Genomic DNA, 19,445 nt, shown 5'->3' with positions numbered 1-19,445 from the left:
ATCAAAAACACAGAGATCCTGACAATGAAGAACTCCGCCATCAGTATCACGAAGCCCTTAGACTGTACAAACAAACTCTAAGAGTAAAAAAGGAAGAGCATACAGAACAATTATTTCAAGCAATGGAGGAATCAATAAATACCAATAACTTCTGGAACAGCTGGAACACTCTCTATAGAGCACAAAAAGAAGAATTGGCCATTCAAAACGGGAACATATGGAGGACACACTTTGAAAATCTGTACAAAACAACTGAAACAAATCCTGCTCGAAATGAATTAAAAACCAAATTAGAAATCCTGAAAGAAAAGATTAAAGACAATCAGAACCCCCTGGACTTTCCAATCACAGTAAATGAGCTTACAGATAGACTACATGTGCTAAAACCCAACAAGGCATGTGGCATCGACGGAATATTAAACGAAATGATAAAATACACCAACGACCAATTCAAAGAGGCAATAATCAAATTATTCAACCTTGTTTTGAGAGTAGGATTTTTCCCCGACACCTGGAACCAAGGCCTAATTACACCAATCTTTAAACAAGGAGACAAATATGAGCCAAACAATTACAGAGGCATATGTGTCAATAGCAACCTGGGGAAAATATTCTGTTTGATTATTAATATGAGATTGCAAAACTTTCTCAAAACCCACAAAATCCTAGACAAAAGTCAAATTGGATTTCTGCCCAAACACAGAACATCGGACCACATCTACACCCTCCATACTATCATTGATCGACATGTATACCAAAATAAATCCAAAATCTTTGCTTGCTTTATTGACTTTGAGAAGGCTTTCGACTCGATCTGGCATGAAGGACTCTTCCTAAAACTCCTGGAGAATGGGATTGGAGGGAAAACATTTGATTTGATAAGCTCCATGTATAAAAACAATACATGTGCTGTAAAAATAGGAAATAAACGAACAGAATTTTTCTCCCAACAACGAGGAGTCAGACAAGGTTGCCCATTGAGCCCCACTCTATTTAACATTTATATCAACGAATTAGCCAAAGCCTTAAATAATTCGACTGCCCCCGGCCCAACCCTGACGCAATCAGAAGTTAAATGTCTCCTCTTTGCAGATGATTTAGTGATTCTGTCAAAAACAAAAGAGGGACTACAGCAGCTCCTCGACGTCGTACAGACATTCAGTCAAATGTGGGCTCTCAAAATTAACCTCGCAAAAACTAAAATAATGATTTTTCAAAACAGATCCAGATGTAGGGAAAATAAATATATCTTTCGAGCAGGAAACCAAGTCCTCCAACACACCCATGAATACACCTATCTGGGACTAAAACTGAGTTCTACAGGGAACTTTAATCTGGCTGTGAATGAACTGAAGGCAAAAGCACTGAGAGTCTTCTACATGATTAAAAACACTATTCGACATGAAATTCCAATTCAAACCTGGCTAAAAATCCTAAAATCAATCATTGAGCCAATTGCTCTGTATGGCAGCGAGATATGGGGACCTCTAAAAACCCAAGATTTTTTAAAATGGGAAAAAGAAGAAATCGAAACTCTGCATACACAAATTTGTAAAAATATCCTAAAAGTAAACAGATCAACCCCAAACAACTCGTGCAGAGCTGAATTAGGACAATACCCCTTATTGATCAGTATCCAAAAGAGAGCGGTGAAGTTCTACCAGCACCTGAAGCGCAGCGAGCCGAGCTCATACCAGGCTGAAGCCCTGCTGTGTCATGAGCAGAACCTGCAGAGGAGCGCTCTCTCACAGCTGATGCTCAAACTACAGCCAGACCAGCACAGCACCATCCGGCCAAACCACATTATCCAGTTACAAAAACAGAATTACATCACCTACTGGAAACATGCTACTAAATCACAGAAGAAGATGGAGCTGTATTTAGACCTGAAGAAAGATTATAAACCAGCAGAATACCTGAGCTGTGTAAAAGATCCCAAATTAAGAAAAACACTTACAAAATACAGACTGAGCGATCACTGTCTGGCTGTAGAGAGAGGACGACACAGACAGAGATGGCAGCCGAGAGAGCAGAGAGTGTGTTCACTGTGCTCTCAGAGAGAGCTGGAGACAGAGGAACACTTCTTACTACACTGTGATTACTATCAGAACATAAGAGCTGCATATTTCCACACATTCCAACAAATTAAACCAAATTTTATGGCATTACCAAATACAGAAAAATTAAATCACATTTTAGGAGAAAATTCCAAAATGATCACAACAGCAGCAAGATATGTATCAGCCTGTCACAAACTAAGACTGTCAGCCAGTGGACAAAACTGAAGCAAGAGCATTTCTTACATGTACTGTTGTGCATGTGTTGTAAGTTATTATTATTATTAATTTTTTTTTTTTTATTTATTTATTTTTTTTTGTCTTTTTTCTTGTGTCTTGTTTGAAGAAGAAAAAAAAAAAAAGGAGAAAGTATACATATACTTAATTATTTTACGAATCTGTTTTTGTTTTATGTATTATATAATTGTTTATTCCTTATTCATGTAATGTACAATGCTTTGGCAATACTGTGCAAGTCATGCCAATAAAGCTCATTTGAATTTGAATTTGAGAGAGAGAGAGAGAGAGAGAGAGAGAGAGAGAGAGAGAGAGAGATTTACATTTGTTATTTTCTTCTTAAATTAATTTCTTCATTACAGAAATAAAAATAATACCTTAATTGTCATAATGCCACAATCAAAATCGTCAAAATTGTATTATGTCAAAAAGAAATTGTGGAGCGAAATGAGACATTAAATGTCCATAGCTGTATATAGCAGCTTAAAAATACAGTTAAGTGGCCATTATATGTAAATACATGTTCCAGCTGAATGTTGTGACAGCAGAATGAATGAACAGAATAAAGTATTTCAGAAAACTTTGTAATAGTGTTTGTTAATTTGAATAACAAACATTAACACTTTAACACATACACTATATAACACTAAAGCTTTTAGCACTAAAGCCATGGTAGATTATAAACATTACCATGCTATGGTTCTGAAACACATCCATTCACACAGACACTTACGTTGGGACTGAGAGACCACTTTAGCTCTGCTTCGACCACGGCTGTCTGTAACAGTGCTGTTGGCACTGACCGCACTCCCTGAGCTCTGCCTTCTCGTCCGCACACGACCTGTAGGTAAAAAAAAAAAAACCTGAGCATGAGATGAGGTGACAAAATGCCTGAGAGAAATGGAGTGATTTAGAATGACTGACACAAAATTAGACAAACTGAGGTCTTAACAACAAGGGATAAGGACAAACAAAGAGATTTCCCTGATAAAACTTAAAATATATACTGACTGAGAGGAATTACATGACATGCTCTACAGAGAAGATTGGTGTACAAATAAACGCAACACAATATTATATGATCTTGAGCAAACATGTTTATCAAATCATACACTACCATGCAAAACTTTGAGGGTCAATAAAATAGAAAAAAGTGTACTTTTGTTCATCATGGATGCATTCAATTAACCAATAGGGACAGTAAAGACATTTAAAACACGGCAAAAGGTTTAAATTTCAAATAAAGCCTGTTGTTTTGAAATTTATATTCATCAGACTCCTAAAAAAATGAATCATGGTTTCCACAAAAATATTAAACAGCACAGTTCAATACAATTTTACAGTTTTAAACATTGATAAAAATTCAGATTAACGTATTAGATTTATTTTTGAGGGATCAGGTGATACTGAAGACTAGAGTACTGGCCGAAATGAAAACAGTTATTTTAAAATGCAAGAATATTTCACAATCTCTCTATTTGTATTGTATTTTTTTAAATAAATGAAGCATGAGAGAAATCTTCCGAAAAAGATTAAAAAAAATAAATAAATCTTACCAGCCCCAAACTTTTGAATGGTAGTGTAGCTACTGAGATCTTGTAAAACAATAAATTGATTTTTTTGACACAAATTTCCTGCATGAAATGATTTTATATGCTCTATGCTAATCTCAGAAGAAAGCATAAACTAAACCAATACCAAACCTGTTTACAGTACATGGTTCCCTCACTTTTGACCAATTAGCTTTAATGACTGTTTACCAGTGACACAAAAGATAATAGGAAGTACACGTGACCATTTTCATCTCCCTGAACTAATGTTGTTATTTATTGTCAAGAGGAAGGGGGATATATCATGCAAACAGGTCATGCAGACCACCAGCATAGTCAGATATCGCCAGGTGTACAGTTGATCATCGACAAATGGGACAAAAATCACTGCTCGAATCCCTCCAACAGCACAGAGCGTGGACATTCACACTCTCTATCACACACACACACATACATATACACATACATCTTACCATCTATTTTACCAGGTGCACCGTCTTTGGGGCAAAAACACACACACAAAAAAAAAAGGGAGTGCAGGGTGGAGGAGAGGAGAGGCATAAGAGGCAGAGGTTAGAGTCAGTTAAGCCCGTGGAAGCGTGGAAGACAGGGATCTGCTCAGAAACGGGCCTTGCACAGAAGCCGCTGGGAGCTAGTGAGTGTGACTGTGTGTAAGGAAATAAAATCTCTTTGATCATTCATAAGGAATCATGGGATTAGAAAACAGTACAGAGAAAGGATTATACAGACAGGAGTAACGAGCAAGTTAGTGGTCAAACGTTAACTGGTGAGATCTGGGACGGATACTGAACATTTCTCAAAAGGACCAATGCAGCTATACTTAGCCAAGAAATTACGAAAGACAAGTTGAATAAATAATTAACACTACTATTCCAGAAAGTAATATCTAAGCTAGTCAAAACATATAGTCTTATCCTATCAGAATTTAAAGTCATAAATAACTAGTCTAAACTTTCATTTAAAAGAAATAAACCCTTACGGGATGATAAATCTGTGGCACACACTCGTCGTTTGTTCCTCATCACAGAGCAGCTTAATAGCATCTATGGTGCTCATCAGTTTTATTAATGAGCCGCTGCAGCCATAAAAGCCACTGATTTTTATGGCTTTTTTATTAAAATTCCTAATTAAGGATGAAAGAGGAGAAAAGATGGATCGAGTGTGATGGGGTCTCACCCAGGGAGGCGTAGGAGCCGGGAGGCAGAGCTGCAGCAGAGCTGAAGGGAGATGGGGAGGTTGCAGTGGACATGCGAGATTTGGCACTGGAGGCGGCATTCACGTCTATGTCACTGCGGGAACGCTGGAGGGCACCAGGGGTTGAGGACACCCTAGAGCTGATCACTTTACCTGAGAAAACACAGACAAGAGTTACAGACATGGCAAACTGGCATGTTTGTATACATCAGTGCTAAGCATCCATTAAAAAAAATAAAAGAGTTGCATTACTTCTTGTAACAGGGCCTCCAATGACACTCTTCACTGACAGCGGTCGACTGCAAGAACGTAGATAAAAAGATTTTAGCAACAGCAGCACAATCAGAATAGAGTGAATAAATTGCCAATGAAATGAATCAGTAATTTTTATATAGGAAGCAAAGGTTTATATTGTGTGAATAGTGTTTGCTGCTTTTGATAGCAGATTGTGATCATTAAAGCGGCCAATCATCACACTGATGCTAACGCAAGATGAGCTCACCGAAACAACAAGGACACAATGTAACAGATGCTGCAGTCTAATATTGAAGATGAGATTACCGCTTCATGCTCAACATGCTAGGAAGCACAATCAACAATCTGTGCATCAGCCAGCTGGCGATTATTTCACCAGCTTCAACAGGGACAGCCATAACTCACAGTTTTTGATAGCACGGGATAGAAAACACCACAGAGCCAGCAGTATTATCTAAAATCACTGAACTATATCGTTATATATTACCGTTCAGTAAGACCAGAAGAGTCAGAAAGACTCATTTGTTGACCAAGTTATTTCATTTAAAAAGCATTAAAAGAAGGATATATTTTCTAATACCATTAAAATGTAAAATAACTTTTTATTTTTCATATATTTTATTATGTACTTTATTCTTGTGAAGGCAAAGAGGAATTTTCAGCAGCCATTACCCCATTCTTCAGTGTTACATGGTCTTTCAAAAATCTTTCTAATATTTTGATTATCAAAAAAACAATTATCATCCTTCATTTTGAAAACAGTTGTTCTACTAAATATTTCTGCAGAAAATGTGATACTATTTTTTTCCGGGGTTTTTTGATGAATGCAAAGTTCAAAAGAACTGCATTTATTTAAAACAGAAAGCTTTTGTAACATTAGAAATGTCTTTATAAATGTCTTTACTGTCACTTTTTAATAAAATTAATTATCCCCACCCCCCCCCCCCCAAAAAAAAAATCAAAACCCAAACTATTTAAGAGTGGCGTACACTATATACAGCTATACATGAAAGTATAGTCAAAACAGCAATGCAGATACAATGTTTGCTATTATATTAACTATTTTGTAAAGATGTATCAATTGATGCATGGTGGCAGTGAAATGTGTGCACGTCTCACTTGAGGCTCTCCTGTGAGCTTGAGGAGGAGCGGTCGGACTGCGGTAGAGACACTACACTGTCTGAACTCTTGAGATGAGACTGGAGGGCCTTCTGATAGGACGACTCCAACGCCTGAAACAGGTGCTCTGCCTCTCGACTGTAATGGCCATGGAATCCCCAGTAACACCTACAAAACAAATGGACAACCTCTTTAAAAAAAAACGGAAATTATGAAGACTAATACAAACGTTAAACGCATTATCAAATCAAGTAGTACATAAATGAACATTTCAAAAGAACTGGTTATGCAACATCTAACCAAACAAAACAAAACGGCAAACTGACTTACTTTCTGGCCACAGATCTGGCCTCTGAGTCGGCGTCATGGATCCCCTTCTTAATGGTTTCAGTTAGAACGGCCACATGCCTGGGGTAGTAGGGAAACATGAAGAATACGGTTTCTAACAGCCTGCAGAACCAACCAGTGAATTCACTCGGTCTCCTTTGAAACTTTCTGGACCTGACACCAGACCTTTTTCCCAGTTCTCCAAAGGCGGCACAGTGGGAAAGAGAGGATAAGGGGACTCCAGACCTCCTTATAAAAGAGCTCTTGGCTATATTGCCATGGAAACGACTTGGACGCATGGTTGCCACACATCACTGGCTCATCAATTCAACCCGCGAAAAGAATCATCAGTTGCCCGTTCAGCCGAGCTTTGATAAGTTACACGTTTTCACCAGTTAAATGTCACAAAAACAGGAAAGGGAGGGTGTGACAGTTTGTCCTCAGAAGGAATAAACACAAACTCATGCACACACTAAATACTATGAGGTACATTCGGTGCAAAAAACACTTCACAAAAACTAATTACTTCAACCTCTATACACAATGCATCATTTTCCACTCACCTCTCTAGAGTGTGTGTCTGCCATTCTTGCAATAACAGGTCTAAAAACTCAAAACACCGTCTGTTGGGGTGAAAGTGAAAAAGGATTTGTATTAGAAGACAATGCTTTTCTTATTTATGATCTGCAAAAAATAAAGTGTTTTCTCAGGAAGCTATCATTTACCTTCGGACAGCCACAGATTTAGAAGTGCAGTTGCTGGTGATAATCGGGATAAGGCGTGGGAAGTGTGTTTGCTGGGAAAGAATATTTCACAGATAAAATATAGAATATATAAATATATGTTCAAATGTTTGGGGTTGGTTAGTTTCGAAAGAAGTCTCTTATTCTCACCAAGGCTGCATTTATATGGTAAAAAATATTGTAAAAACTGTATTATTGTGAAGTTTTCCAATTTATAAAAACTGTTCTCGATTTGAATATATTTTAAAATGTAATTTATTTATTTTTCACCAATCTTCAGTGCAACATGATCATTTAGAAATCATTATTATATCCTGATTTGGTGTTTAGTATCATCTCTTTATATTATTATTATTATTATTATTATCGATGTTGAAAACCGCTGTGCTGAATTTTTGTGTAAACCAAGATACTTTTTTCCTCTGAAAGGGTCGTTAAATACATAGTGAGGTACATATGCCACGTATTAGCTGCTGCAGTCCTAGTGAACTGCCTACATAGACAGCAGCCCTTTAAGTAAAAAATACTAAATCCCAAATCCTAAGAAAGCTTTCAATGAACCATTTATGCCAAAATGCCAATATGAAAACTGAGTTACTTCATATAATGAGCACTATTGTGTGCAGTTACTGCAAAAGTAAAGCAAACCTAATTCAGTCATTTATGAGGTTCCAAATAAAGAAGGTGCTACCTCAGAAGGTCGCTGCCAGTGTAGACAGTAGACAGTGAGGCAGTTTTTGGAGTTATTGTGTCTTTTTTTTTATGTATTTATTTTTTATTGCAGCTACTTAATGCACAAATACAGAAAAAAGTAAACTGTCTTTCCATCAGAACTTACTCGCAAGATGATTCGGATGACTGCCACTCCGGATGTGGCCATAATTTTGGCGCTGTTGGGCACCAAGTTTAGCAGCGTAGGCATGATGCTTTCAGCCCCGTGATCGAATTTATTCCCCAGCACTGAAGACAGATGCCTGGAAAACAGCAAAACCCACCAATCAACAAAATATGAATACAAGTATATGTTAACTTTGGGTCTAGATGGAAATGAATCAAATTTGTGTGACATTAAGGCATGGGACTTGTTTATATATCCATCAAGTGGCTGCACTTTAGCAGAAGAGCCGTCCTGTACGCTCCAGTCAGCTCGGTTCCACTTCATTTGAAACACATTAAGACCCAGAATAATTAAAGACATGTACTGAGCCATGCTCAATCATGGAGACCCGCACAGCAGCTTCATTTACAGCGCTTTTTGAAGCTGTATCCCAAAGATATTTGAGATGAAACATGAAGCGGAATATGATGAAATACCTATAAGACTGGATTTGTGAAAAATTGGCCTGCTGTTGAAGTGTGTCCTTGATCAATGAACATTTGAAGCTAGCATCCCACTAGCTAAGTTGATTTTGGTAGTAGATGTCACACTTTTAACACTCTATAAAATAAACATCCAGAAAGAAACTGGAAGAAAAACAGTAGGAAAAAATGGCTTCATACCCTAATGTGATACAGGCTTCTCGAACCACTTGGGACCGAAGATCTTTAGCGGATGACTTGAAGGCACCTTCTAAAAGCCGGAGATGTTGAAGGAAACCCTCATGTTGAGTTGCACCAGCCAGAATCAGTGACCGCACTTTCTTCAGCTAAATACATGATATAAGAGTTCCTTTAGTGCCTCGCTGATGACACATTCTTCCAGTTGGAGTGAGCACAATGTCGACAAATGTATCAGTGAAATAACTTACAGCAGTGACACGGTGTTCCCAGTCTTGCTTGTCATCTGACAGAATTTCACGGATCTTATTCAAGGAGTCCTCCAAGTCCTTGCTGGAATATATCTGAAAACAAACAGCAAAAAATTTTCTTGCATTATGTTTTTAAATGGAAGGAGTCCATGATAAATAGCATGATCTTTTCAATTAAATATGCATTACCTGCACTGCAGGTACATCTTCAAAAGCCTTGATGAAATCCTCTTCATCCACAGCTCCTGCACTGACACTGTCCTTCCCTGAGGAATTACAATCACAAAAAGTCAAAAAAGATTTAGAGGTCAGCGCCTATACTGGTGAAATTTGACAATTCTCAATTCTGATACTAAATAAGTTGTTTTCAACAAATCTATTGTCCAATTTAAGTCAATTTAATTTAAATAATCACATATTAATTTCAGCTGCTCTTATAATTATTAACTAAGCAAATCAAATAATGGCATATTATTGGAAAATATTATGACCATTTCATATATTTTAAAATGTATTTTATTCCTGTGATGGCGAAGCTGAATTTTCAGCAGCCATTACTTACAGTCTTAAGTGTCACATGATCCTTCAGAAATCATTTTGATATGCCCGGCCAACACAATCCTCAATTTCTCAATGTCTCTTCTGGGGTTTTTTAAGCTACAAGCTTTTCAATAGATAATCTCTCTGTGAACAATTGCTTTTCTCCTTGTTCAACATGTTTATGTGCAGGGTTTATGAATGTCTGGGGCAGAGTCATAGCTGCTGTGGTCTTACCTGGAGCCCTGGATCCAGAGGCAGAACTGGGTCGTCTCATTGAGCCCATGCTGCCCCCTCTCCTGCTGTTGGAGAAGCACTTAGAAGAGGAAGAGGAGGAGGACCTGCCCCCATCCACGGAGTCCTCGTCATCAAAGTTCTTATCTGTATGGGACACAAGTGACACTGATCAATAATTCAAATATTTTCTCTGCACTGTCAGTCTTGGGGGTTGTCTGAATAACTAGTTTGACTTAAGAAATCACTGTATCCCTGATCGGACATTTCTTAGGCCATGTTCAGATGGTATCACAAATGTATCAGATGTAATACAATTGCCAAGCTTATTTATCTTATCTGAAAGAAACCCCACTAGAAATACTCTCTTGCTGAGAGAACATGGAAAAGTTCACATTTACTTTTCCCATCTTGCTGGGTCAACATAATATCCATCACCAATTACCACTAATTTGTCACACTGATGATAACCTGCGTGTTTTGATTATAATATTTCCCCATTCCATACCAAAAATGTGGAATGATGACCGGGGGCTTTTCTTCATACTACAAATCCAAAAGACTTTTTTTGGTGTTCAAACATGGTAGCAACCATTCTGGAGTGATGGCCAAAGGAAGCTATTGTTGGGCAATTCATAGATGAATCTATTGTAAGGAACTCTGGAAGTAAGCCAAAGTCAAAAATGAGTGGACAATCAGACATTCCAGCAGTCTGAGAGGAAGGGGGTGGCACTCCAATCTTTCTGAACAGGAAGGAGCTACAGGATGAATCTATTCTGCTGCCTGATTCTTGCAGAGTGCTAGTACTGTACCTCTAATTATTTTTCTAATTACAATCTTTTTTTTTTTTTTTTTTTACAGTTAAATGTCATACAGATAATTGTGAACAATCATATAACAAGCATACACACATAACTTATTTGAATTATATTTTGGGCCATTTCATGCCCTTATACTGGATAGGACAGTATAGAGACCAGACAGGAAAACACAGGGTGGAGAAAGGGAAAAGGGTTCAGCAAAGGACCTCAACTCAGGTCACCAGAGGTGCAGTTACACCGTATGTTGATGTCCATAAGGCTATAGACTCTTACAGCTTATACACATGGTTAACAAGTCATTTATTCACACTGAACTTAAAAAAAATTCAAAATTAAATGTTTTATATATATATAAAACAGACACTGGTACGAAAGCAAAACACAAAAATATGCACAAAAAAAAAAAAAAAAAAAAAGATACCTTTTTATAAAAAAAAATAAAACCAATGCCATTCTTTATACTTATTTACAATTGTGTTTAAAGTTTTTCTACAAGTTTCTGCGGCACTTAAGGTTCCTAAGAGCACAGTGGCCTCCATAATCCTTAAATGGAAGATGCTTGGGATGACCAGAACCCTTCCTAGAGCTGGCCGTCCAGCCAAACTGAGCTATCAGAGGAGAAGAGCCTTGGTGAGAGAGGTAAAGAAGAACACAAAGATCACTGTGGCTGAGCTCCAGAGATGCAGTCGGGAGATGGGAGAAAGTCAACCATCACTGCAGCCCTCCACCAGTCGGGGCTTTATGGCAGAGTGGCCCAACGGATGCCTCTACTCAGTGCAAGACACATGAAAGCCTGCATGGAGTTTGCTAAAAAACACCTGAAGGACTCCAAGATGGTGAGAAATAAGATTCTCTGGTCTGATGAGACCAAGATAGAACATTTTGGCCTTAATTCTAAGCGGTATGTGTGGAGAAAACCAGGCACTGCTCATCACCTGTCCAATACAGTCCCAACAGTGAACCATGTTGGTGGAAGCATCAGATCAAAGTGGCAACCTGTCAAAAGAAATATAAAAAGGCCTAGTCTAGCATTGGTTCTAACAGCACTGCCCTAACACACACAAACCTGCTGAAGTTTCAAATCAGCATGAAATGGAAATTCGCCTTACTTTCATCACCCAAAGAATTTATTGATCTTATTTTGAAAGATTCATCCATACATGTGTTGCCCAAAAAAAACAAAAAAAAAAAAAGAGAGAGATTTTAATATTTAATTAAAATGTCATAACTTGAACTTCCAGACTTCTCTCTTGCAATCATCTAGTCTGCTTAGTATTCTGCTAAGCTTCTAGGCTAAATTCAAGTATGTTATACATGTTTCATAATAACATGAGGGCAAGCAAACAACAGAATAAAAAATTTTGGGTGGACTAATATATATATATACAGTACAGACCAAAAGTTTGGACACATCTTCTCATTCAAAGATTTTTCTTTATTTTCATGACTATGAAAATTGTAGAGTCACACTGAAGGCATCAAGGGCTATTTGAGCAAGAAGGAGAGTGATGGGGTGCTGCGCCAGATGACCTGGCCTCCACAGTCCCCGGACCTGAACCCAATCGAGATGGTTTAGGGGTGAGCTGGACCGCAGACAGAAGGCAAAAGGGCCAACAAGTGCTAAGCATCTCTCGGGGAACTCCTTCAAGACTGTTGGAAGACCATTTCAGGTGACTACCTCTTGAAGCTCATCAAGAGAACGCCAAGAGTGTGCAAAGCAGTAATCAAAGAAAAAGGTGGCTACTTTGAAGAACCTAGAATGTGACATATTTTCAGTTGTTTCACACTTTTTTGTTATGTATATAATTCCATATATAATTCCACATGTGTTAATTCATAGTTTTGATGCCTTCAGTGTGACTCTACAATTTTCATAGTCATGAAATTAAAGAAAACTCTTTGAATGAAAAGGTGTATATATATATATATATATATATATATATATATATATATATAGTCACCATTTACAATAACGGCATTATTTATAGGTAACACCAAATGTCTGTATAATGTACATGGTTCTACAATGGATCCAATACAACAAATCAGCCTCTTTCAATAATAATTCTTCACAGAGCTAAAACTGACCACAAAATATGGATTTATTCAGCAGAGAAGTGTGGAGATGGTGTTATTTATTCACTCCTCGTGCTCTCAGAAGTGAGTAATGTCCTTTCAAGAGGACAAACCTCTGCAACGGGCCTCAATCTACTTGCCACTCAAGTTCTGAGTTTGACAGATGTGTCATTTCAGCCGGGAAGGGGAAGGAGGATATAATCTTTTCTGCATGACCTGCCAACTTTGAACAAAGTGCTTCCCCAGCTCCTAACTTAGATTTTTCACATGTGACTGAAGACAAACTATATTTTAATCCAGAAACAGTGCTGTTTGTTTACCACATGAACATGGGATCCTTACAGACCTGTGAAAACACCCATCAAAAATCAGTGTTTACCTTCACAGCCACAGTATCTGCCACTGTGTCAGCGGCAACTTTCTTTGGCTGCTGAATGGACTGAGACGATGACACACCATAACATGTCAGAGTGACTTTGATCATGTCAACACAAAAAAGCTCAGAACCCAAGCGACATGTTTACATAACTGCTGTATGACATGAACACACACACACACACACACACACCCGATACATTAATCTCACTCTCAAAAAGTACTGCTAGATCCAATATAAAGTGTATAATGTATATATAAAAGATAAACTGGTCTAAATCACACATTCACCTCTACCTTTCTGATCACTTCCTGCAGTGCATCCATTATGTTGACAGTATGTGCACACTGCAAAGGTGTCAGAGCAGTGCACTTTGCTAAACGGGATTATGTTTATTTAAAGGTAATATGAAATCAGTTTATTTTTATTCAGATTCCAAAGACAAAAATTAAAACAAAAATAAAAACTTCATTTACAAAGTAATAAGGTCCTCTGCAATGGCTTTATTTATTTGGCTAGTGTCACAAAGGCAGAGAAAAAGAATGTTTAACAAAACCAAATTGTTTTTTGAGCATTATTTAAGGCTAATGTTGTAGGCAAAAATACAATGCTCATGGTGTCAGACGATTAAGAAAAGAAAAATTACATGAGCAAAAGATCAAATCACATCTGTAATGCAGTTATATTTATAGAATACAATGCAACAAAACTAAGGAGACAAATTAATAAAGTAACATTGCAGATTTAAGTGTGAGATGTCTTAAGTGTTCGAAAAATGTCATAACTCATATTCATAATTCATATAACTCAATGTCATAATTTATTCCATGACAATCTGAGAGATTAGATGTTTTATTGTTCCAAAACGGCAACATCTATAAATGGATACACTGCATTTCCATGTCGAAATGCTCTGAAATCCAGCTAAAGAGACCGTTAAAACAGGTGAGGCAAAAACACAAACATTTAAATCTCAGAAGCGTTACCATCTGTAAACACGAAAACACAGATAAACATGCCGTTCTTGTGAAAGAACAGCAGATAGCAGGTTTAAGGCTGCTTGTGCCCAGCACTTCTTTTATTCGCCCCTGACATTAAAGCCGCCATTCCATTCCAATCCTTACCTTCTCCGGTTGTCATAGAGCAAGCGTCTCTTCAGTTCACACAGAGACTGCAAACACAACGAAGCTCTAGCTTTTTTTACAGTCTCTCTCTCGGGTCTCCGCCTCTCCCTCCCTTTCCCTTCCTGCTGCTGTGGTCTTGTGACTTCACCAAAACAAAAGCCACCCAACTCTTTTAAATAAAGGACGTAAAAAGCATTTCCCTGTAAAGAATGAATGTAATGTACAAACAGTGGATCTGGGGACTCTTGCTTGTTCTTTACTTTGCTACCGATTAATCTATTTTGAGTTTAATGTTCACATCACCTGAATCCTCTTTCTTACATCAACTAAAATCCTGACACAGGAAAGAAACTCCAGATACTGTGGCCCTCACACAAACACATTTACACAATATATTTGCAGTGCAAATGAAAGGCATTTCCTATTATGCAATGCTATTAATATTTGTGCAGCGCTTATTTAAAAAAAGGTTCAGTGCTGCAATTGCTGCATCTACAAGCTTTCAGTTACAGCTTTTCAGCTTTCAGTTATGTTGCACAACACACGTTAAAGGAATAGTTCACCTTCAGTTGCTGGTTCCCATTGACTTCAAAAGAATGTAAAAAAATAAATTAAAAAAAAGTATTTGCAAGTTAATGGAGACCAGCAACTGAAGGTGAACCCTCCCTCTAAATCAGCTGTCAGTTCTGTCTGACAAACGCATTAAGTCAGCTTTTAGTCACTATACAGTCTGTCACACGGACACATGTAAAGACACGTGTTAAGTCAAGCTCCAGTATGAGGTAGCAAAAAGGAAAAAGATCCACCAAAATGCTTCAGAAAAAAATAACTTCTGGTAATCAGACAGAGACCAACATTACTTGGAAATCTCTGATCAAGGCTTCTCATCACAGCATATCTATATCAGAGTCTGCCAAAAGCACACTCATACCATGGGTTAGCATTTGTGAAAGTCTCACAGTTCCAATATGGCAGCAACAATGCTCATGACAAATTACTTTATATGGAGCAGCATGAACCAAGGATCACATCAAAGCATTTCAAATTCAAAATCAGCATGATGATATTCCATTAAATACATCAAAAAGATGGCAAAGTAAGTCCCTTTGAATCTAGTCAGACAAACACTCAAAGTGATTTTCTCAAAGCACTGCAGCATACAACTCATGTCAGGTGTAATTCTAAAGCTGACCCTCATTCATGTTTTATCTCAATATATAACCTCTGCCCGATTTCACTGACAGTTCAACCGGATTTACAAAGAAATTCGAAGAGACGATCACCCAAATAAACAGACATTTCATTAATAGTAAAATGAAAAAATCTTTATATCACAGATGCTGTTTTCAACAACCCACTGAAATATAAAATGAGACAAAATCCTGCAATATAATCTGCACAGGGCCGCAGGGGAGATGAGGAGGAGGAGGTGGAGGAGTGGGGGACTCAGATCTCCCTAATTCTGTATTTCAAACAAACATGCTTTATAGACTAACACTTATAGAACTGCAACTGCCATGCCAAAACCTCCCTGTTCAAAAATGCCTTTTAGACTATCACAGTGTACCTGATCAGGTTAATACAGTTATTCTTAAACAGTACTTATAATATTCCAATAATACAGTACATTATAAATCATACAGTTCGTGTGGGTATTATTGACTATAATGTTTTTTTTTTCTGTTGTGATTCTTCAAGTAATTTAAGGAGCTACTTCAAGTTAGTATTTAGAAGAAACTGCTGTTCAGCTGATGAAAAAAAGTGTCATAATTATAAAATGCAAAGATAAAACGGTTCCAAATCCTAGTGAGCTGCTTATGTAGACAGTATTTTAAGGCATCACAGGCAGTATACATGAAAGGTAGTTACATTCTACTAGACTAAAGTAGCATCACATGTATCCTTTACAGAAAAGGCAATCCCATAATGCACTGTGATAAGCTCAGTAAATAAAATCCATACAAGATGGTGGATGATGCAAGAGAAATGTTGATAATAAATAGAAATCCTCATTTCCTAAAAGCATAGATTAAAATAGCAGTTCAATTAAAAAAAAACACACACAAAAAAAAAAAACAAGTACAACATGGTGTCTACTTAAAGTGTTACAAATGGGTCACTTTCTAGGTTAGGATGATGTAGGGACTAGAATTAGGTTTTGGAACACAGCCAGGGTAAACATCCAAGCTATGATGTTTAAAAGTCTGTTTTGATACTTGAATTCTTAGAATTTCTAAATATATAGATCCTACCTGAACCTGAGGAGAGGATCATGTTCCCAGATCTTTGGACTTCATCAAATTTGCTGAAAATTACATTCAACCTGTAAAAAACAAAAAAACAAGACAAGAATAAATCTTTTAAAAGTTAAAGATTGCTCAGTTACAGCAAAACAATAACTAGACTTTCAGGGCAGTAAACCTGTAAATGTGACCCCTGTTGTACACAAAACAATCCTCAGAAACAGGTGTTGCGATTTTAACAAAAAAACGACTCACAGCAAGCAGGGTAAATGTCTATGAAATTAAAATACCTTTCATTCAGTCACTCCCTTTGTCCAGAGATACCACCTGACCGCACCACACTACTATTTAACAAACGCTTAGACTATTAGCTATGGACAGTGACATGATGACCTAACTCATAAACTAGGGAGACAACAGGCAGTTAAGTACTTGGCTGCTTAGCATGTCGGTAGGCGGTCTAAATGTGCGGTTAAAGACCACAACAAGCTACAATGAGGACCAGACTATTTGCCGGTAGCCAAAAGTCTGGGTGAGCGAGGTTGTAATGTAACAGTTGATGCGTCACATTTCAGCATGGATGGTTTTTGATCCTGTCACTGTAACGCAAGCTTGCACCAACTACATCTGATGCCAAAGTAGACCTGCAAATCCAAAGGTACGTGTAATCCATGTGCAGAAAGGTTAGCCAATCATAACAGAGGTCATTTACAGGTCTTAAAGGTATATCAGCAAACAAATATCTTGTTTATAGGCTAAAGTGATAGTTGTATACAATATTCAATAAAAGAAAGATCATAAGTGTATCAAAGGGAAAAAAATATATAGTATTGCCTTTTGAATAAAGCAACAATTTAGGAAACCCTTAAGCATCTTCAAATGACAGCAAATCACTTGGAGAACATCTGAAACTGAGCCATGTAGCACTGCTCCTTGAAACTCCTCCCACTGAATTAGCACAAAAATGAGGATGTTTTTTTCCTGTAAAACCCTCTGATAATGCTTCATCCTTTACATCCCTCTCAGATGATTGTCTGTGCGAGTCAGAGACAGATCCCCAGAGCCTTGAGCATCAAAGACAATTCATCGTCATGTTCTCAGCTCACTGTGAGGGGATTCTGCCATGCTGAATCTGGATGGGCTGCCACATTTCTATACCTTAAATTGTGGCAAGGAATCATTTTAGGTCATAAATATGGCTGAGTGGTCAAATGAATACTCAAAACCTATATTTATGGTATTGATTTTAAAAAAGCAACATTGTGAATACTGTGATGATATTAATGTTCAAAGCTCTAACTGGCAAAGTCATTAAATTCTAACTAGGACAAGTTAGTAAAGTAATATATATGGTTAAGACGATGTAGTCTCCAACAATCATTCTGTTAAGATTTCGTTTTAAATCTGGGCATCCCTGCTGACAACCACTGACAAATGCAAACATTTGAAGTCCATAATTTCTGCTTTACCAAGTGCAGCAGCAGAATTTTGAATTGCAAATGAGACTGGATACCTTTTCTGCAGTTTGAGAAAAGGGAAATGCTGCTTTCTAAACCCTCACGCACTATAGTGTTCAAAAGAGATTTCTTCCTCTATTCACTTCATCCATGCAAACTGACTGTGTACCTCGAAATTAAGCTGAGAAGATTAGAATATTGCTGAAAAACTGTCAGGCTATCAGTGTGCTTAAATGGGTGCTATTATGCTCTTTCACTTTTTCAACTTTAGTAAGTCTCTAATGTTTCTGTTTGAACATAAAAATTATCTTCAAAGTTACAAAGCCAAAGCCTATTTCAAAAGGAGAAATTTTATTTAAAGCTGCGGTAGGGAACTTTTGACGCTTTAGCGGTTAATAAACAGAACTGCTTGCGTGTTGCGGAAGGACATCGTAGCCGGAACTACTTCTCTCTGTTTATGTCTATGAAGAATCACAAAGGTACTGGGTTACTCCGCTGTGGTACCCCTGAAGCAATCTTAAATAGTCTTAACCCTTATTATAGGTGTACCCTAGTGATTCAGGACAGGCTAAAAACACGGTTTGGAAAGTAGATTCATGACAAATGACTTTTCATAAACTACAACAAACAAATTGTTTGGACTACAATGCATATTTTCCGGGATTTGTGATGTCACAAATATCGACGAATGGGACGAGACCTGGTTGAGCTGCACTAGAGAGGGCAACGAGTGTTGTTATCACTATGTCGGAGTAATGCTATTTGTCCCAAGATGAACTTAGAGTAGTTACAATCGTCCAGGTTTAGATCACACTGAAATGTATTTGATTTTGACACAATATTTAGACTGAAACTCCCAGGCGCTATGGTAAGGGGCGTGACATTTCCCGACCAGACTCGGTCAATCACAACACACACTGGCCCAGCAAACCAATCACAGCACATTTCATATTTTAGAAGGAGGGCCTTCATTTGATACAGGAACTATTCGAGCAGTTCATGCCAGACTGGGGAGAGAGGTGTTGTAAGAATGCAAAATATGTGAAAAATAATGTGTTTTTCGAACAACCAAGTATGAGAGCCTGTTCTAGTACACCCGTTTGACTTTTTAAAAGATCATAATATGACCCCTTTTAGGCTCAAACTGGATATTGAACATTTGGAATATTAAAACTTTGTGCACACATGATTTATGATAAATGTGAGCTTAAGAGAGAAATAACGAGGGTTTATTTCTTTCATAGATCCCTCTTAGGGACATTTTATTAAGGGCCAGATTGTTAACTGATTAATTGGTTATCATTCATAGTAACAGGATTTGGTCTA

At 37.6% G+C, this 19,445-nt stretch overlaps 1 protein-coding gene across 1 annotated transcript in view; it reads right to left on the bottom strand.

Moving 5' to 3' along the window:
• clasp1a (cytoplasmic linker associated protein 1a) overlaps positions 1-19,445 on the bottom strand; it is an 89,630-nt gene that overhangs the window by 25,483 nt on the left and 44,702 nt on the right. The window contains exons 8-20 of the mRNA XM_052606518.1: positions 16,672-16,742; positions 10,026-10,169; positions 9,441-9,517; positions 9,252-9,344; positions 9,004-9,149; positions 8,342-8,477; positions 7,486-7,556; positions 7,324-7,383; positions 6,764-6,841; positions 6,434-6,601; positions 5,312-5,358; positions 5,042-5,212; positions 3,028-3,135 (exon numbers count right to left, since the gene is read on the bottom strand). Of these exons, the coding sequence (XP_052462478.1) occupies positions 3,028-3,135; positions 5,042-5,212; positions 5,312-5,358; positions 6,434-6,601; positions 6,764-6,841; positions 7,324-7,383; positions 7,486-7,556; positions 8,342-8,477; positions 9,004-9,149; positions 9,252-9,344; positions 9,441-9,517; positions 10,026-10,169; positions 16,672-16,742 (1,370 nt within the window). The remainder of the gene's footprint in view (positions 1-3,027; positions 3,136-5,041; positions 5,213-5,311; positions 5,359-6,433; positions 6,602-6,763; positions 6,842-7,323; positions 7,384-7,485; positions 7,557-8,341; positions 8,478-9,003; positions 9,150-9,251; positions 9,345-9,440; positions 9,518-10,025; positions 10,170-16,671; positions 16,743-19,445) is intronic.

This window comes from Carassius gibelio, chromosome A9 (genome assembly GCF_023724105.1).
Source record: "Carassius gibelio isolate Cgi1373 ecotype wild population from Czech Republic chromosome A9, carGib1.2-hapl.c, whole genome shotgun sequence".
Lineage (NCBI taxonomy): Eukaryota > Metazoa > Chordata > Actinopteri > Cypriniformes > Cyprinidae > Carassius > Carassius gibelio.
Note: the sequence above shows the minus strand (reverse complement) of the source record. Positions and strands in the feature narration are given on the sequence as shown.